This window comes from Corylus avellana, chromosome 7 (assembly GCF_965113065.1).
Source record: "Corylus avellana chromosome 7, dhCorAvel1.hap1.2, whole genome shotgun sequence".
In the NCBI taxonomy this organism is placed as follows: Eukaryota; Viridiplantae; Streptophyta; class Magnoliopsida; order Fagales; family Betulaceae; genus Corylus; species Corylus avellana.
The window spans coordinates 333384-351669 of record NC_142496.1 but is presented as its reverse complement, the minus strand read 5'-3'; the positions used below and the strand labels follow the sequence as shown (position 1 = coordinate 351669).

The 18286-nt window shown below is 35.8% G+C and overlaps 2 protein-coding genes across 3 annotated transcripts; one reads left to right on the top strand and one right to left on the bottom strand.

The window, feature by feature from the left end:
- The first annotated feature begins 1285 nt into the window (after positions 1–1285).
- Positions 1286–12469, top strand: LOC132183781 (zinc finger CCCH domain protein). Its single transcript, XM_088518195.1, has 12 exons — positions 1286–1403; positions 2153–3605; positions 5091–5097; positions 6550–6737; positions 7340–7400; positions 7496–7594; positions 9101–9195; positions 9428–9541; positions 10818–10885; positions 11250–11360; positions 11865–12096; positions 12230–12469. The coding sequence occupies exons 2-12, from the start codon at positions 2265–2267 to the stop codon at positions 12338–12340; spliced, it is 2427 nt and encodes an 808-aa protein (XP_088374321.1). The 5' UTR covers positions 1286–1403; positions 2153–2264; the 3' UTR covers positions 12341–12469.
- A 727-nt stretch (positions 12470–13196) lies between these two features.
- Positions 13197–17896, bottom strand: LOC132185857 (uncharacterized). 2 transcript variants are annotated; one of them, XM_059599658.2, is made up of 4 exons: positions 17718–17896; positions 14388–14872; positions 14070–14301; positions 13197–13990 (listed from the first exon to the last, which is right to left on the bottom strand). In XM_059599658.2, exons 2-4 carry the CDS (start codon positions 14856–14858, stop codon positions 13518–13520), a joined length of 1176 nt encoding a protein of 391 aa, XP_059455641.1. In that variant the 5' UTR covers positions 14859–14872; positions 17718–17896; the 3' UTR covers positions 13197–13517. The 2 variants fall into 2 exon arrangements, with proteins under 2 accessions (XP_059455641.1, XP_088374120.1); XM_088517994.1 differs by lacking the exon at positions 17718–17896 and adding an exon at positions 15297–15588.
- Between the last annotated feature and the right edge of the window lie 390 nt (positions 17897–18286).

Sequence of the window (18286 nt, the reverse complement as noted above, 5' to 3'; positions counted from 1 at the left end):
TGCCTGATTATTTTTGTCTAACTTAAATATATTTATTTTCTCCCTTTCTCTGATAACGATAAGGAATTTTATGCATGTGGTATGTGACCTAATTGAAATTTTATACCTATGTGGTGGTGAATATGATCTTCTCTATTTCAAGTGAAATAAAAAATTAAAAAAAAAAAAAAATCATTTTACAATCAAGATTTTGTTTTGTTGCGTTTACTGGTGTACATGATGTTTATTCATTTAAAATTCCATTATTTTATATGAAATGAAGATGATCCCGGTGAAGGTTGAATACACTAATATAATGATCTATGCTATGGATTTGGTTTCTAGAAATTGGAGTATTTTCATGGGCTTAGCTCACTCCAAAATTTAATAGTTTCTGTTCGCTCCTATTTGTATCTTGGTATTTGCTCTCATTGTATTTTGAAATGTGTTTTTAACCATTGAAAAGGAGCAATTTTGGTAAATAAAGAGTTGATACTTTACCAAAATGGATTAAGATAACCACATGATCAGCTGAATTTAGAATATCTCTTTGTTTTGATAATATTTAGCCTCATCAAATTCTATATTCTATATATATTTTTTTACCTATTTGATAAGGGATTTTTTTTTTTTGGACAAAATAGGCTATTTTTTAATAATAATATAGATAAAATATTGTTTAATAATTTTTTAATACATTGAAAATATTAAAATTCAACGGATGATCAAAACCATGTTTACTTTGATTTAGTCACAGGCAAAAATCAAACTGTTTTCATTGATAAAGAGTTTACTTGTTTGATTGACTATTGCTTCTAAATAGTTTTAACGAGTTAGTAAACACAAATGTTGGAGGTAAATAATCACTCAAATTGAATCGGATTCTTTCTTACTACTTTTTAATTAGAATAATACTTATATCGTTGAAGAAAATCGCAGCTCACTCCAATAATGTAGTTCAGGTATTAGTTTATATTTTTAAAAAAATGAGTGTTGTTTGAATGACATGGTAAATTATATTTTAGTAATTAATATGATAAATGTTATAAGTATCATGTAAATTACCACATTGATTACATGTTAATTTGAAAATATCTTATAGTAAAAGTAATAAAAGTTACCCTGAAAAAAAAAAAAAAAAAAAAGGTTTACCCCAACAATACTCTCGAGGAAATCCCCATCAAAGTTTCCAGCGCGAATGGGTTCCACACTTCCACGAGGCACAAGTAGAAGCGAGTAATATGGACTGTGAGATACCGTGGCAACCATCACATTCATTCCCCGTCAAACTAGCTTTTTCCCCTCTCGTTCCATTTTGGATTCCGTAACAAAAACGACGTCGGAAGACAAAGGCCGATATAAAACCTCAAGAAAAATTGTCTCGCACGCGCACAGACAGACAGAGAGGCTGATCGAGAAACAAGGTGAGGAAGCTCAATACACTCCAATCTTTTTCCTGAAATTTTTCGTTACGAAATTGTTTAGGGTTTCGTTTAATTCTAAATGTTGGAGATCTAAGAATACAACTAAAGGTGATTCTCTCTCTCTCTCTCTCTCTCTCTCAATTGCTGTAATGAATGCTCTCTCCGTCTAATTCCTGAGAGAAGCTCGGAACGGAGAAGAAATTTGTGCTTGAAATGTACGTTTCATCGTGATTGTACTTCTATTTTTTTTTTATCAGTTTCTCGGTAACCAAACGGGTAATGAAAGGTTCGAAATTGGTTCTGCTTCTACTGATGTTTGTTAGGGATTTCGGTGTGCCTACCTAATCGTTTAATAGTTTCTTTCTTTTCATCCCGTTTTTTCAATGCGTTGGTAATTACTTTCGTTTTAACCTACGTAGGGAGAGATATTGAGGTTGGCGAGGCTTTATATTGATTTGATTTCTGTTGGTGCGTATAAGGTTTAATGTTCATTGGTTCACCAAAATCACAAGCTAAGCTTCAAAATTAAACTTAAGAATTTACAACTCATGATTTGAATTAGATTTATGTACTCAAAGTTAAATGGGGTGATAGTTTCTTTTATTTTTCTTATATATATGCTGTTTGTAATTTGTTATGGCTTATGGTTGTATTACTTTTTCTTCAATCTCTGAGGATTGTGCTAATTTTCAGCGATTATGAATGTGAAGTTGTTTTGACAAATATTGAACGCTTGTTTTTGCTTGTAGGTGGCAATTATTAAATGCTCAGATTATGTGAGAAATTTGGAGAAGCCGGTTTAATTTTTGGTTATTTGTACTGGATAAAGATTCAGTTGTGTAGTTGCACTGTATTTTCATTATGAGTGGTGCTCCTAAAAGATCTCATGAGGAGAGTGGTCATTCCTCATCTTCAAAATACACACATGAGGATTCTGGCGCATACCCCAAGCTGTCATCGGCAGTTTCTAGCGAGTATCATCCTCCCTATGAAGTGGGTCAAGATGGTCGGATGCCAAAGATTCCGCGGACTGAATCTCGTGATGCAGAGAGAAGATCTCCTCTTCATCAAGCCTATAGGATGCCATCTTCTTCGAATGATTCGCATGTAGATCATTCTGAAAACAGGCTGGAACCGAGGGATTCCAAGGATAGTAGAGATCTCCGATTTGAGAACCGTGATACAAAGACAGAGACAAGGGAGTTGTATAGTGAGGCCAGGAGGGAATCTCAAAATGCAAAGGGTGAAAAGGATGTAAGATCTGAAAGTAGAGGGGATGATAATAAGGAAACAAGATATGATAGGGAAAGTTATAATGATCCAAAAGGTGATATGAAGATGGAAAAGGATGGTTATGGTGCAGCAAATAGTCTCTTGAATTGGAAGGAACCAAAAGAACATCACAGGGGAAAAAGATACCCTGATGCCTCAGGTGGAGGTATAAATTTCTGGCATGTTCCACGTGGTAATTCACAGAGCCCAGTTGAGGTAGGAAAGGAAGGCTCCACAACTGAAGAGAGGGATTTTGTGGAGGCTCACGAGGCTGTTGGGGAAAACAAACTTGATTCAAAGGGTGAAGAGAAATTGAAGGACAAGGATAGAAAGAGGAAAGATGTGAAGCATAGGGATTGGGGGGAAAGGGATAAAGAAAGAGGTGATCGTAGGGGTGGCATGCAACTAGCTAATAACAGCAGTGAGTGCAAAGAGTCAGTTAAAGAAGAAAGAGATGTAGAGAGGTGGGAGAGGGAGAGAAAAGAGTTTTCAAAAGACAGGGAAAGACTAAAAGAGAGGGAAAAGGATCATACCAGGAGAGACTCATGGAACGGAGTAGACAAAGAGAGTTCTCACAATGACAAGGAAGTAGGAGATGGATCTTTAAGAATGCCAGAGCAGGAAAATCCAGCATCAGATCAGAAAAAACAAAAAGATTTTGATAGCTGGAAAAATGTCGATTGGGAAGCAAGAGAAAGGAGGAAAGAAAGCAATGATATTGAAGGAGATAGAACTGAAAAGCGCAATAGGTGTGACGACAAAGAATCAGATGATGGGTGTGCAGATGGTGAGGGGGCCACTGAAAGGGAAAGGGAAGTTTATAATTATGGAGTTCAACATCGTAAACGAATGCAACGGTCAAGGGGCAGCCCTCAAGTAGTTAACCGTGAGCCCCGTTTTAGGGCTCGTGCTCAAGAGAATGAAGGGTGCGTCATGCTTTTTTCCTTCATTGCCCATTTAATTAAAAGCTTATTTATCTTAAAGGATCTCTTTTGCATCATTTAACATTGTTGTATATGAAAATGAGCTCCAGAGATCCATTTCTACATACTATCTTCTGGATAAATATTTATTTATTTTATCATGATCATGTTTGTTTTGCATCCTTGGATTCTGATATATATATATTCTGCCTGGTGGTGTGTGGATCTTGGAATGAAGTTTAGATTTCTTGAACTATGGATTGAAATTCTATTGAATTGCCTAACTAGTTTCCTGGTTTTTAGGACAGACAATAGTTATTTGGCCTCTATAAGATTGAAAGCATATGGGTGAGACATAGTTGTTGTCATCTTCTTACACTGCATATTTCGATTCTATTTAATTCATTACAGAATATCATAAGTGGATCATGAGGCAAAAATTACTGAAATCTAGCACCGCCTTCGAAGAAGATCCAGTGGTTGGACACAAGTTTTAGTGATATTATTTTCTTATATGTGGTAAAAGCTTACATCAGGAGTGACAACTTTCAGATATGCTTTTTGTCATGCTGTGGTACATTTTTGGTGTATATTTGATCATTTCCTATCCTTAAAATTATGATCTTTGAAACTGCAAAAATTATTTGGCGTGGCTTTGTCTTGTTATTGATTCAGTTAAGAGTAGATGCCATTTGCGTTATATGTCAACTATGTTTTAACCAAGTGCTTGGTCCTGTTAGTTTCTATTTGATGGGTATTTGTTATTGTTTAATGGAAATCTTAATATATTTTTTCCTTTGGTGGTTAAAAAAATAACAATTTATTTGCCATCTATGTTTTGCAGATCTCAAGGTAAGCTGCTGTATTCTGTCTTGTTGGATAAAACTTCTTTTCACTCACTGTTAGCAGGATCTGTGCCCTGGTGAAGTAATTCAGATTTCAACGGAAATTTCTCCCATTTTTGCAGCTCCAGTTTACCTTGCATTTTGTGATATTTTATTAGCATTAACATGTGTACTTCTAGTATTTACTTTGGGTATTAGAGTTTAATAATTCATGACAATCAGAATTTATATTATTTTAATCAAGCTTTTACTTTGCGGTGTTAGCATTAATCTCTGTTGTTTGATATGTATACATTATATTTTTGGAAAGTAGTATACTATTTTCAATGATTATCATATAGATTATACTGCAAGACTAGGGAATATTCATTCATGTGGATTGTCTGCACACACAACACTATAATTACCTTCTGGGAGACGCAATTGATAAACCTTAGTGGATCCTTTTTGGAGGCCCCCCTAATTAGTAAAGCTTAGATCAAACCTATCCAATTTTTACAGTGCGGTGGTTGGCTGTTCATGGACTAGCTGTACCTAGCATCTTTTTTTGGGGGGGTTTCAATATCGGCAAGGATCTCTTTTTTTCTTCTTTCTTTCAGTATTGGAAGAGGCACGAGCTAATCCAACTTCTTTTACTAGATGGAGAGAAGGCTGGTGGGGACTAGAATCGGTAAGAGGTCAAACTAGAGTAGAGGTATGACTAGAAGTAGGAGCGACTTCCCCCTGTTGAAAAGATGTTACCAGTTGAGAGAGTAGCGGGTGTTTTTTTTTTTTTTTGACATGTCCGCACAAGAAGGGGGAGGGGGATTTGAGAGTAGCGGGTGTTGCTTAACTCTGCAGGTGATATAACAAGATAGTAGCTGTTCTTGCTTTCTCCTAAAGGATGAATAAGCTTCTCCATATTATAGGGTTGATTACCACTCACATTTGACATTGTCTTCACTTCATTCTTTGACTGCTGGAGGCTTGTGGTAGAGGTTTCTCTTTCCCTAGCTCGAGAACTAGTTGTGAACTTTAGCAGGTACTAGAACTAGAACACTGTAAACTCAGACTTTCACTCTTGCTGGTGTTTGTTTGGTTACAGGTCATGTCCATGAACCCTGCCTGCCCCAACACGAAACTTCCTGTAGTGTACAAAATAAACTTTATAGCTGAATACAAAGTTTCTTCCCCCCACAAAAGGATAAAAACTCAGCTCAACAGAAGAACATAGTCCCAAGTCATCAACTATGGTGCTCCCTTCCCTTTTTGTTTATTTTGTTTGTTTGTTTGTTTGTTTTTTTTTTTTTTTTTGGGGGGGGGGGGGGGGGGGGTGTGTGGGGTGGTGATTGGTCCTGCAAGGTGGTTTGCAGGGTGATAAAGAACTTACAGTTCCTTGCTATTAAAACCTGAAAACTCATTCAAAAAATAATCTTTCTTGTGATCTGCAATGCTTCCAATATTTAAAAGTACACCTTTCTTTACTTATTATGCAAACCAAACTATTTCCTGAATTAGGCGATGTGACTATCTTCCCTACAATTTGGAAAATAAGAGGCATAAGAGCAAGTACCTTGGAGAAGTTCTTCTAAAGACACTCAAACTAAAGAAGAAAGAATCTGATAAGATTCTTATGCTAATATTATTTGTTTGGGCGGAGGGGATTGCATGTGTTTATTGGAACTTTTGAAACCAAAAGATCTAGGAAGCTAGTTGTAATATGTTTTCGACAAATTCTTTTTTTTTTTTTTTTTCATAAGTTTTTCGCCTTGACAAATTGTGACCAACATACAGCCTGGTTCAGAGAGTTAAAGTTCTTAATGAAGACAAACAAAAATTAAAGTAATTAATATGGTCTAAATTTTGAGTAGGGCTTCCCAGAAGCTGGTAAAATCTGAGCTATCATTCTTCTTTAACCAGCACTAGTTCTAATTAATTATAGATTGTAAGAAATTGAATCAATAAATAGTGGTTGAATAGTGAAAGATTTTTACTCCCTTTCCTACTTCCCTTATGTTATGACACATTATGAGCCATTTTATGTTAAAATGGAAGTTGATTGTTTTCAATCATGGTGTCTTTAGGTATTACTTGTTTCCTGTGCATGTCTATTATATTCTAAATCAGGGAGTGTTTCAGGTAAAGCTGAAGTTTCTTCCGTTGTTTATAAAGTTGGTGAATGCATGCAAGAACTGATAAAGTTGTGGAAGGAATACAAAGCTTTGGAAGCTGAAAAAAATGGAGAAAGCTCTTCAAATGGTCCCACTCTTGAAATCCGGATTCCAGCTGAGCATGTCACTGCTACAAATCGCCAAGTAAGGTCAAGCTGCTTAATGTTTATATGAAATTGATTGATGAGCTCTCTATAATTTGTGTGTGGTGTGTGTGTGTGTGTGTTTTTTTTTTTTGGGGGGTGGGGGGGGAGGAAGTATAGGTGTTTTGACATTTTAGGCTAGCTCTTTTACATGGCCTAGCAACAGGGACCCACCCTCCTGGTCTGAAATTGATAGATTCCTTGTATTCCTGGAGTGGGAACCGCAGTTCCCTTATTTGCTCCAACAGAGGCTACCTAGACTATGTTCGGATAGGGTGAAATTGTGGCGATCCTCTAACCACTTTCAAGGTTCTCCAAGTTACATCCTAGGGTGCAAATTAAAAGCTCTAAAAACTAATTTAAGAGCTTGGAATGAGGAGGTGTTTGGCAATATAGAGAAAAAGAAACATCTTAGAAACAACTTCTTTTGGCTAATTGTGCTGAAAAAAGGAATTTGTTTTCTCCTTTTGATCAACTTGTTTAGAATCTCTTTTTTGCCTTATTCCCATTATTACTGTTATAGGATTTGGGATTGCAACTTAACTATGCTTCTGTTAGCAATGCTGCATCTTCATTTTGAGTTATTTAAGCCATTATCTGCAGGTCAGAGGTGGCCAGCTATGGGGGACAGATATATATACTGATGACTCGGATCTTGTTGCTGGTACGTGGTCTTATTGATAGCATTAGTGTTGGTTTTGTAAATTATTGAATTTAGTGGTACACAAAAATTAATATTAAAGTTTCCTCCTGTTCCAGTTCTTATGCATACAGGTTACTGTCGCCCCACAGCTTCTCCTCCCCCACCTGCTATTCTAGAGTTACGCGCTACCATCCGAGTGCTACCTCCACAAGATTGTAAGTCTATGTTCAACTCTACCTAGCTTTTATGCATGAATTAGGTGTTAAAAACACATACAGTAGGCACTTTCATACATTGAAAGTTGACATTACGAGTAAGATGCCACAATTTAAGGTTTAATTGGTTGTTCACATTTAGGAAATGTTAGGGTTTTAGGGCTTTTTGAGGTTGTAAGAGAAGTTTCTTGGGTTCTTATCAAATATGGAAAGGAAATAACTATTTCGGAAGCTTAATTGTCCGGGTCTGGCTGTAGTTTGAAGTGCTTGTAAAAAGTGCAGAAGTTTAAGGAGAGAATAAGAATAAAGAAAATAAGGGGATGGCGAAAGAGAGGGGTTTAGAATTAGGGCTGCTCAGAGGGTCGGCCCAAACCAGCGGAACTGCCCATTCCGACTCACCATGAAGGGTGGTGGGTGGATAAACTTGATCCATGGGTCGGCTGGGCGGAATTAAAATTTAAATCTCGACCCTGTCGGATCGGGTGCCGGGTTTAGGGGGTCAGTACACAACAAATCCAACCCGCCCGTGTATATATATATATATATATATATACTAAACTATTTTTTCACCATAGAATTTTGAACCAAACATGCGACCGAGCCTACTTTCTTTCATTTTTTCAGTTTTCTTCTTCATTCTCAATTTCTCACCTCCACAGTGTGACCTCTTCTCTCTCACTCTCTACTCTGGCCGCTAGTTTTTTTTTTACTCTTTCTTCTCTGCTCCAGCCGTTGCTTTCTTTCATTCTCACAAAAATCGTAACCAGCGCTACTCTTTTTCTCTCGCACTCTACTTCGGCCGCCAGTGTTTTTCTTCCCGTTCTGTTTCTTCTCTACTCTGGCCGTTGCTTTCTTTCATTCTCACAAAAATCCTAACCCGTGCAGCTCTTTCTCTCTCATGCTCTCTTCAGGTTTGATCAATGCTAGAGGTCAATGTACCAATCTTCAACTGACTGAAGGGGTTGGAACAGTTTGACCAACTCCCTATTGTCGAGCGGTCGGTATAAAAACTGCCCCCCAGTGGCCTTTGAGCCGACCATCGGTCGGAGCTGAGTACCGACCCAAGGGTGTTGGTGCTCAGCCCTATTTAAAATTTAGATGCTAATGAAGCTTCGTGTTGTAATTTTCAATTCCATCTCACTCCTGAATGTGAGACAATTACGACTGTTTTATAGATTGGCCAACTTCTAAACCTTTGATCAAGCAAGCCCTATTCCTACATTAAGGTTTTGATCATAAGAAGACTTCTAAACTTGATTTAAAGGCCTTGAATTGGTGTAAGCCTAGAAAACTTCTCTTACAGCAGGGCTTTTAGAGGAGGTAACCTTACTCAATTCCCCCCTTGTAAGCATGTTCCTGAAATTTGGTTAATTGTGTTGTTGTGGTGATTGTATTTAGTTACAGACGTGTTTTGGGCTTTTCCTGTCATTAAAATTTCTATTTTATTTTCAATAATTCTGCTTGTGCTTTGTTTGTCTAACTCTTGCTCTTCTAACATTTTATTAGGTTACATCTCCAATTTGAGAAACAATGTTCGTTCACGAGCCTGGGGTGCTGCAATTGGTTGTAGTTACCGTGTTGAGCGTTGCTGCATCGTGAAGGTTATAAAAACATCTAGTTAGATTCTGTCTTGTTCATTGATGTCTATTTGAAGTAGTTGGAATTTCTCTAGTTCTCCATTTAATTTTGGACATGATTGTCTAAATCAGTGGACTGTTATTTGGAATGTACTATTAGTTTCATTTGGCTCTCTAAGTGGTATCTATATAATTTATTCTAGTCTCTAGCACACTCTTAATGTTTTGTCTTTACATTGTTTTCTTTCGATTTCAGAAAGGAGGTGGAACCATTGATCTTGAGCCTTGTCTTACACATACATCAACGGTAGAGCCTACCCTTGCTCCTGTGGCTGTTGAGCGGACAATGACTACCAGGGCTGCTGCTTCGGTATTGCTGACTTCTTCCCTTCAATTAACCATTTGGACTTACATTCTCAGATTTACATGCATGTTAGAACTTCTTTTACATGCCCTGCCTATATTATGATTTTTGTTTTTGTTTTTGTTTTTAAAATGTTACAATATCAAAAGTTGGCTTTTCTGCATGTTGGGAACTCTTATTTACTTGCCCTGCCTATATTAGTTTGATTATATATATATATATATATATATATGAGTAATGCTAAATTCTCAACTCTTATCCTACTTGCATACAATTGGACTGATGTGGTAGTGTCCATTAATCCTTAGAATTTTTAGATAAAAGCATCCAAGGGCTTATGAACACTACCACATCAACCTAGTTGTATGGAAGTGGGATGGGAGTTGAGTACGTAGTCGTAGCATTACTATATATATGTTGTGGTAAGCTGTGCTTTTTTCATTTTTAAGACATGTTTATAGTTGGGCATGTGGATTCTCATTTCTCCAAGCATTTGGCAGACTAATTTGCAAACAATTCCTTGGGGCTAACCCACCGGCAAAACCGAAGTATTACCCGATCCGTGTGAAGGGGGTGTTTTGTACGGGTCCGAGGTTTACCGTACAAGGATGGGTACACAAAGTGGCCCTGTCTTTGAGGAGTTCCTTGTCATAAAGAATTTAAAAAAAAAAAAAAAAAAAAGACTTGAAGCAAGCTTGTACTGTGCTATTGTTAAGAAATATACAAATTTTGAATGCATGTCTGCAGCGGCGGGTCACTTTTGTGGAAGATTTAAATGAAAACTAGATGAAAGAAATATAATATAGTGATTGGCATTCATAGTGTTTTAAAATATTCTGAAGGTTACTATTGCCATTTGGCATAAGCATCATTATATTCGTGGAGTTAAGATTTTCATTTAATAACCTTCTTTTAAGGTGATTCATGGGGGGGAGATCCATTGATCACTCAATGAACGATAGTGAAACCTAGATAAGCCAACAAAGAAGTCAAGCAACTCTTAGATCCTCGAAACAACTTTATAAGGCAAGAAGGATCAAAAGATGGTCTATTGCCTAAAACTTTGTGCATGAATATTGATTGTTAGTAATTATGCACTCTATTATTTAATTGTTAAGTGCAAAATAGAATTATTTAAATGATTCCTTGCATAATTGCAAAATCTAATTTTAAAATACAATATTATTGAATATGAAATTTCCAGATTGCAATCTTATCATATATACTTCTAAAAACACAACATTAGATGGTAATGGGTCTCATGGTAGCTTTCATTCTTCAGAATGCGTTGCGGCAACAGAGATATGTTCGAGAAGTTACAATACAGTACAACCTCTGCAATGAGCCTTGGTATGCTTTAAAAACCTCTCTCTCTCTCTCTCTCTCATCTTTTTATTTTTATTTTTATTTTTTTCATGAGCCTATGTTAATACTTTGAGATGCTTAAGTAGAGCTTCCAAATATTTGTGTTCTTGGAACTTGTATTTGATATTGTTGGTGTGCTGGAAGGGTCGGAGGTGGCTTGAAGCTATGTAGCCTTGTTTCAGGCAAATATAACCACATTTAACTACTAGTAGATGCAATGCTTCGTTTAGCAGCTTCTATTGTTCTCGTTGCTACCACTTTTTTTTTTTTTTAAAAAAAAAATTTCTTTTTATTTTTATCATTCTTAATGATTCTTGCTCTCATCGTGTATTTGTTGTGAATTTTTCAGGATTAAGTACAGTATAAGCATTGTTGCTGACAAGGGTCTGAAGAAGCCCCTTTATACATCTGCACGATTGAAGAAGGGAGAAGTGCTGTATTTAGAAACACATTCGTGCAGGTATTCTTCTTATTAAATGCTCATCCAGCTTAATTATTTATATATCATATTTCATGTTTTTAAGAGACCTCATAGTTAATAGCTATTGTCTGATGGTACATACCCCCGGAAGCTGTTAATGATATGGAACCTGAATTTCTATTTTTTGCTCATTTCTAGCTTGGTGTCCCTAAGCTAGCAATCTTTCTCAGGTTTAATCACGAAGGCTTACTTGGAAACGTTCCACCCCACCCCCCCCCCCCCCCCCCCCCCCCCCCCCTTTTCTTATCAATGCAGTTAAAAATTTGGCTTCTTATCAATGCGGTTAAAAATTTATAATTTCTTCTAATTGTTTTTCTATGATTGGCTGGAAATTGCTTTCCAACTTCTATATTTGTATGCTACGGATTCATACACTCTGTATAGTTATGCAAATATATAATTCTGGAATTTTGAGGTACTGGAGGCTGAAGTCCATGTGGTTACTTTCTTGTGTTCTCTTATTGTTTGAGTTATCATCTGAAGGTATGAGCTCTGTTTCACCGGAGAGAAAATGGTGAAAGCTATAGCAGCATCTCTGGTGCATGACATGGAGTCAGATAAGTCTCAGAATCATCACTCACATTCCACAAATGGCGAAAGAAATGATTGTGATAACACGATGATTGATGTATTTCGATGGTCTCGTTGTAAGAAACCTCTTCCCCAGAAAGTCATGCGATCGTTTGGGATCCCACTTCCCATTGAACATATTGAGGTACTTCTAGTCTCCCCCTGCTTAATTTCAAGACATGGTTGCTTTTTGTCACACAAATTGTCCATCATTCCACTATTTCTTCATATTTGTTGATTTGTATTCTTTTGAATGGGATCTTGTTCTGCCTAAATAGGTATTGGAGGAGAATCTTGACTGGGAAGATGTGCAGTGGTCACAAACAGGTGTTTGGATTGCTGGAAAAGAATATACACTCGCTCGGGTGCATTTCCTGTCAATGAATTAGTTTTTCAATGTCTGCCTTCACAAAAATGTATTTAGAGAACTATTTTAATCCTCATCTCATGTACTGAACGAGTCTATTGAATCGAAATGATGCAAGTTTTAAATTACCAAAACAACTCTTATTTGTTTAGTTCAAGAACATATCTACGGCATGGGATGGATGGAGTATAATGTATAATGTTTCAATTTTTTTTATTTTTTTTGGTAAGTTAATCGTTCCCTTTTTAACGAAAATAAATTACAAAAATTCACCCGACTTGCTTAGTTTTTAATTTTTCTTTTTGTTTTTTCAGCCATTTTATACAAAACCATAAGCGGCAAAGGATGAACAAACCAATCTTTAAATAAGAGATAATAGCAAACTTGGGTTCTTAATGAATAAGTATTACTGTCGTTACTTAATTATGTTCCTGTATTATTTATGTAATTCATCTAAAAAATGAGTTCTAAAATTGATGACGTTACACTTTATCTTAAAATGTCAAAATTTTCAAAATTTTAACATGAAAAACCATTTAAAATACACAAAGTTCGCTAAAATAAAGCAACATGGAGCTTTGGAGCTTTACAACTAGAGTAATATTACACTTATAATCATTCATTTAACATTGGTTTATATAATGTATTTTATGGAGCCACCACTTGTATATATATATTTTTTTAAAAATAGCTGACACAAAAAATCACTTAAAACATGCAAAGTTGGCCAACATGAAATAGAGTAGCACTACTCTTACAACTTCGCATGAACATTACTCTTACTTTTCACACATGCATACAGATTTCCACCATCTTTGAGCTATACAACTAAATAAGCATTATTTACATTTTTTTTTGTTTTTTTTTTGACATGCACATTGATTTCAAATAGTTTTCTTAGGATATGGGCAGAGAATATTCAACACAAACACAATAGAAGATTCCAAATATGAAGACACAGAAAACCTAGCAGTAGATGGCCATCTAAGATTAGTATATGCCCAAAAATAATGTTATTTAGTACACTGTTATACGACTATGATATAACAGGTATGACGTTGCAAAAAAATTAGCCCCTTTTTTTAGGACTAATTTTCAGTACCACATCAACACAGTCATATAACAGTCTACTAAATAAAATTATTTATCCCAAAATGCATCTTGAGAGTAGTATTGCATTTGATTGCTAGTGCCATCGGTCACCACTCATCCCAGTTATTTAGGAAGTCATCCCACATTGCAGAAGAAATTGACTCTCGTGATGAGAAAGCAACTTCATCCTGGATTGGAGAAGCCAGCTGCATATCAGGGTGTTCATCAAAATCAGGCACTTCATCCACTACCACCGCTTCAGCACTAGTGAACAACCGATCATTTCTTTCCTCACGCCGAATGTAATTATGCAGAACACAGGCAGCTATAACTATATCCCTTTGTATATGGAATCCATATTGAGGGGCAAGTTTGAGAATTGGAAATCGAGTTTTCAACACATCAAAAGACCTTCGCATGACATTCCTTAGATAAGCGTGCCTGTGATTGAATAACTCCTTTGCAGTTCTCGGTAGCTGATTGGCACCTCTATATTCATGAATGTGGTACCGAGCTCCATGATATGGAGCAATAAATCCTTCCATATTTGAATATCCAGAGTCAACAAGATAATATTTGCCTGAAACAACATAAAATCATCAGTTAAATTGTACCATTTTGTGATATTAAGAAAGAAATATAAGATGGTGTAATCAAACCTTCAGGAATTTGAGGGAAATTCTGATCTGGGTCATCAAGGACCGCCCTCAATATACGCGAATCTGTAACTGAGCCTTCCCAGCCAGGATAAATGAATATGAACTGCAGGTCAAACGTGCAAGCTGCCAATACATTTTGAGATAGAATACCTTTCCTATTACGAAATCGAGATTGATCTTTTGCAGGGACATGCGCAGGAATGTGCATGCCATCAATGACTCCAATACAATCCTGAGAGAGAAAAAAGAAAAAGGTCAACAGCATAACATGAAGCATATGAAACAAATCAGATAAAGCAAGTGTTTAAAAATATAAACCTTAAAATATGGGTAAAATCTATTATTTCCAAAGATTTCAGGAGGAGTGGTGTGCGGGGGTGGTTGTAGAAATTCACGTGATAGTGACTTGATCGCTTTCAACACATTATTGAAATGCCGGCTAATGGTTTCACCTGAGTGTTGAAACCGCTCTTGGATTACTCTGTTGCGTTCATTATGGCCAATGATGTTCAAAAAAATTGCCAGCTGCTCCTCTATCATAACCCCCGCTGTATCACGTAACATGCCTCTTTGTCGAAGAATGTCACATAACTTGTGAAATACATGTTTATCCATCCGAAACATTTCCCAACATCCATCATCATCACCATTCAGCAGTTCAGTCATGAAACTACTTCCACGGGGCGACAAAGTACGAGGAGGCTGCTTAGTTATACTATTATAATAATAGTAGCCAGCTGCTGCTGCAATTAATTCCATCTCATCCAATTCCAAGTCATAGTCGTCCATGCTGGCTGGTTTATCTGTAAAAATAAGATAAAGATACAGTATTTGCAACACAAGGCAACTTATTGGTATACACAATCAATTGCTCTTGGAAGTATTTCAATCATGTATTAAGGCCATAGTTAATGAACAAATAGAAGCTAAGTCTGCTAACTATCATTTAAATCATCAAGCCAAAAGTGACACAGCCAGAAACTACGAAGTCGAACTAATTACAAGCAAAAAGAGTTCCTTAGGAGTCTGCTTGATTGTACAAACCATAACTTTGAACCAAACAGAACAAAACCAACAAGCTGGCTCAATCCACTCAACCAGAGGAAACACCAGACTTTCCCTGCAACCATGGCAACCGTTTCTCATTTTTAAGAGATATGAAAGTTTCTCTGGCATTGGGGTTCTCAAATAAATCCAAAGCAAAAAAGTAGATCCTTTGGTCAAGACATTGCATCTCATCCAGTACTTTTATGCATTTGCTAATAGAAAACCGGTCCTCATTCTTCATAATTGCAGTTGCCCTCATTTTTGAAGCAGCTGCTATTTCTAGCATAGCATCCACTATAGCATCACCAGTAGCCTTGCGACTTCTCTTCCGCCGACCTGAACTAGATGGTATCCCAGACTGACGCTTATGTCCATCTAACATGTTAGCATCATCTCCAGAGCCCGAAGAAGCATCCTCATCCACAAAATTCATTGGTGCACTAAGATCAATAGACATGTTTTAGGTCTCAACACATCAACTGAGATTTTTTTTTTTTATCCCAACTGTTGTCATTCCAAAATAACAATAAAGCCCATAATCATTCCAATTCTCTACTATGACAAAAAAAAAAATCCATATCCCAAAAGAGGAAAAAGCATCCAAAGACACATCAGAAACGAAAAACACAAATAAGATAGGTGTAAATCTGAACAAGAAAAAAAAAAAAAAAAACAAAGAAGTACCATGGGTCCATCATTATTTACTATTTATATAATTCAAAATTTCAATAAATCACTATCATGAATAATAAAAATGAAAATAAGAGAAGGATAAACAAATCCAGATTAAAACATAAAGAATTTACTTAACAAAAAATAGATAAGAATGTGATCATTTCTATGCAATCATTTTCTAGTAACTGATGACACATAACCAGTTGAACTCTGTTCCTTTTATGATTTGTTTCAACTCATTTCTCTCAGGCATTCCATTCCCAAGTGTGAATCTTATTTTTCCCTTTATTTTTCTTTCCAAAAAGAAAAAAACCAGTTATTTTATTTCTTTAAGTAAACAACAGGAAGACAAATTAGACTCTGCAGTAAGATTCAGAGGCATAACGAGGGAGGGAAAATAACACACACCTATATCACCCTACATTCACTGGAGGTTCCCATTTCAAACTACAATATGCATGCTAACCATTATCTTTTCTGTGCACTCCCTGCTTTGCGTTTAATAACTATTTTATTGTAGCTGTTGATTTATTTTCTTTTTCCCTTTAAGAGTTTCTACAACTTGGAAAACATTAATATGTAAAACATGCATTACAATATTAAGGGACGTGGTTCTGTAAATGTTTAAACTGAAAAAACAAGTATCTAAGCCTGAAAACATTAGTATAACCATGTCAGCAAGGCACATTACTAAGCAAAGCAGTATTAACCAACTGGTCTCACAATATAGAAGCATATCAACTTCGGTCAGGAAAGAAAAGAAGGAAGAAGAAATGCTCAAAGCACAATGTTCATATATCACTTGCTTACCAACTTAAGAGGTTGCTTGAATAACAAAATTAAAAGCATAAGACACACATTAATAATAGAAAAGAAGAACACCGTTGTGTCATTCAACTGATTAATGGTTTGCGTTTTCCTTGTGATGGACCTGTAAGGAGGGTACATGCCAAGTATCCACTTGGGATCATGTCTTTTAGGGCTATTCTGGATGTACAATGCAATTTCGGAAATAATCTTCCATTTCAGTTGGAAAATGCAGTCAGATGTTTGGGGTAGTATACGTGATCAAAGGGTAGTAACTTATCTCACGGGAGGAAGCTTTGAGCAGAGTTACATTACTATTAATGGTGGCTCTGCGATTTCTTATGGGCACACGTATCCCACAAATGCAAAGCTCAGGTTTTTATATATTTTTTATATTTTATTTTATTTTTATTTTGTTTGTACTATCATTATTACAATAAAAAAGATCCACCTAAAACTTTCTGGCTACTTGCTGAGACAAATTAATTATAAAGCATTGCATGTTCTTCTTTCCTCGTTGCAAACGAAATTAAGAAAAAAAAAAAAAAAAAAGATCTTTAATCAAATAGCCTGTTGCATAATCTTTATGGATTTCGTCATTTCACCAATTCGGGACTAAAAAAAGATTCTTTTGAATTTTTCTTCTCGACCGATTTCAAGCAACCCAAGAACTTACAAATACAAATTCCAAAAAACAAAAGGAAAAGAAAAACAAGTACAAATAAAACAAGATTTCACTGACAAATCTACGGAAATATGATAAGCGAGAGCAACAGAGAGGCAAAGGGCGACAGATTCTGAAGATCACAGTTGACAAAAACATGTTACACAGTGTTTGGTTGCCAATAAAATGTAGGACAATGCAAATAATAAAACCCTCTGCATCTAAAACAATGATTTGGGCTTACTTGAGGTGGCTTATTCATATTCTCGAGAAATTAAATCAACTTCACAAAAAAGATAAACCCTTTCATATTGATTATTCCTTTTTCCATTAATTTTCTTTGTTTTCTTAGCAACCAAACGGAGAACTAGTTAAAGAAAGAAACCTAGATCGGCTAAAAGCAAAAGAGAAGACAACATGTATGATGAGGGGTTGAAAGGAAAAGGCAAACTCACCCAGATTGCTTGTTGCTTTATACGTTGGGGAAAGCCCAAAAGCCCTTCTCCTCCTCCTATTCCACTTCACTGTTTCTACTGATTAGAATCAGAATGAGAACCAATTGCTCTTATTTCTCGGCTTTTATTATTATTATTATTATTATTTTTGGAAAAGAGGGAAAAGGAAAAGCCCTGCCCAAACATGAATTAGATGAAGAAAATAAAAGAGAATTTATGTACGAATAATGCTATTAGCTTTGTTTGGCCAATGTTTATTAGCTTTCCGATCTGCTTTTATTTAAAAATTAATTAATTAGTTAAGGATCAATAGGTACGTTTACCACTGAGATAAGTCATAAAAATAAAAAAAAAATATAATGAGAGTTGAATATTTAAAATTATTATTAATGTTATTAAATACCTCGTGTAGTTGGTCCGGAGATCATTTCATAGGCAAATAGATATTCAGTAATTTTATTGTTCATATTGTTGACAATTTTTGTAACACATGAAAGAACTCCTATGATATCCATTTGTCTAAATAAGTCTAGAGTATTTCACTCTTTATTTTATTTTTTATTTGTTTT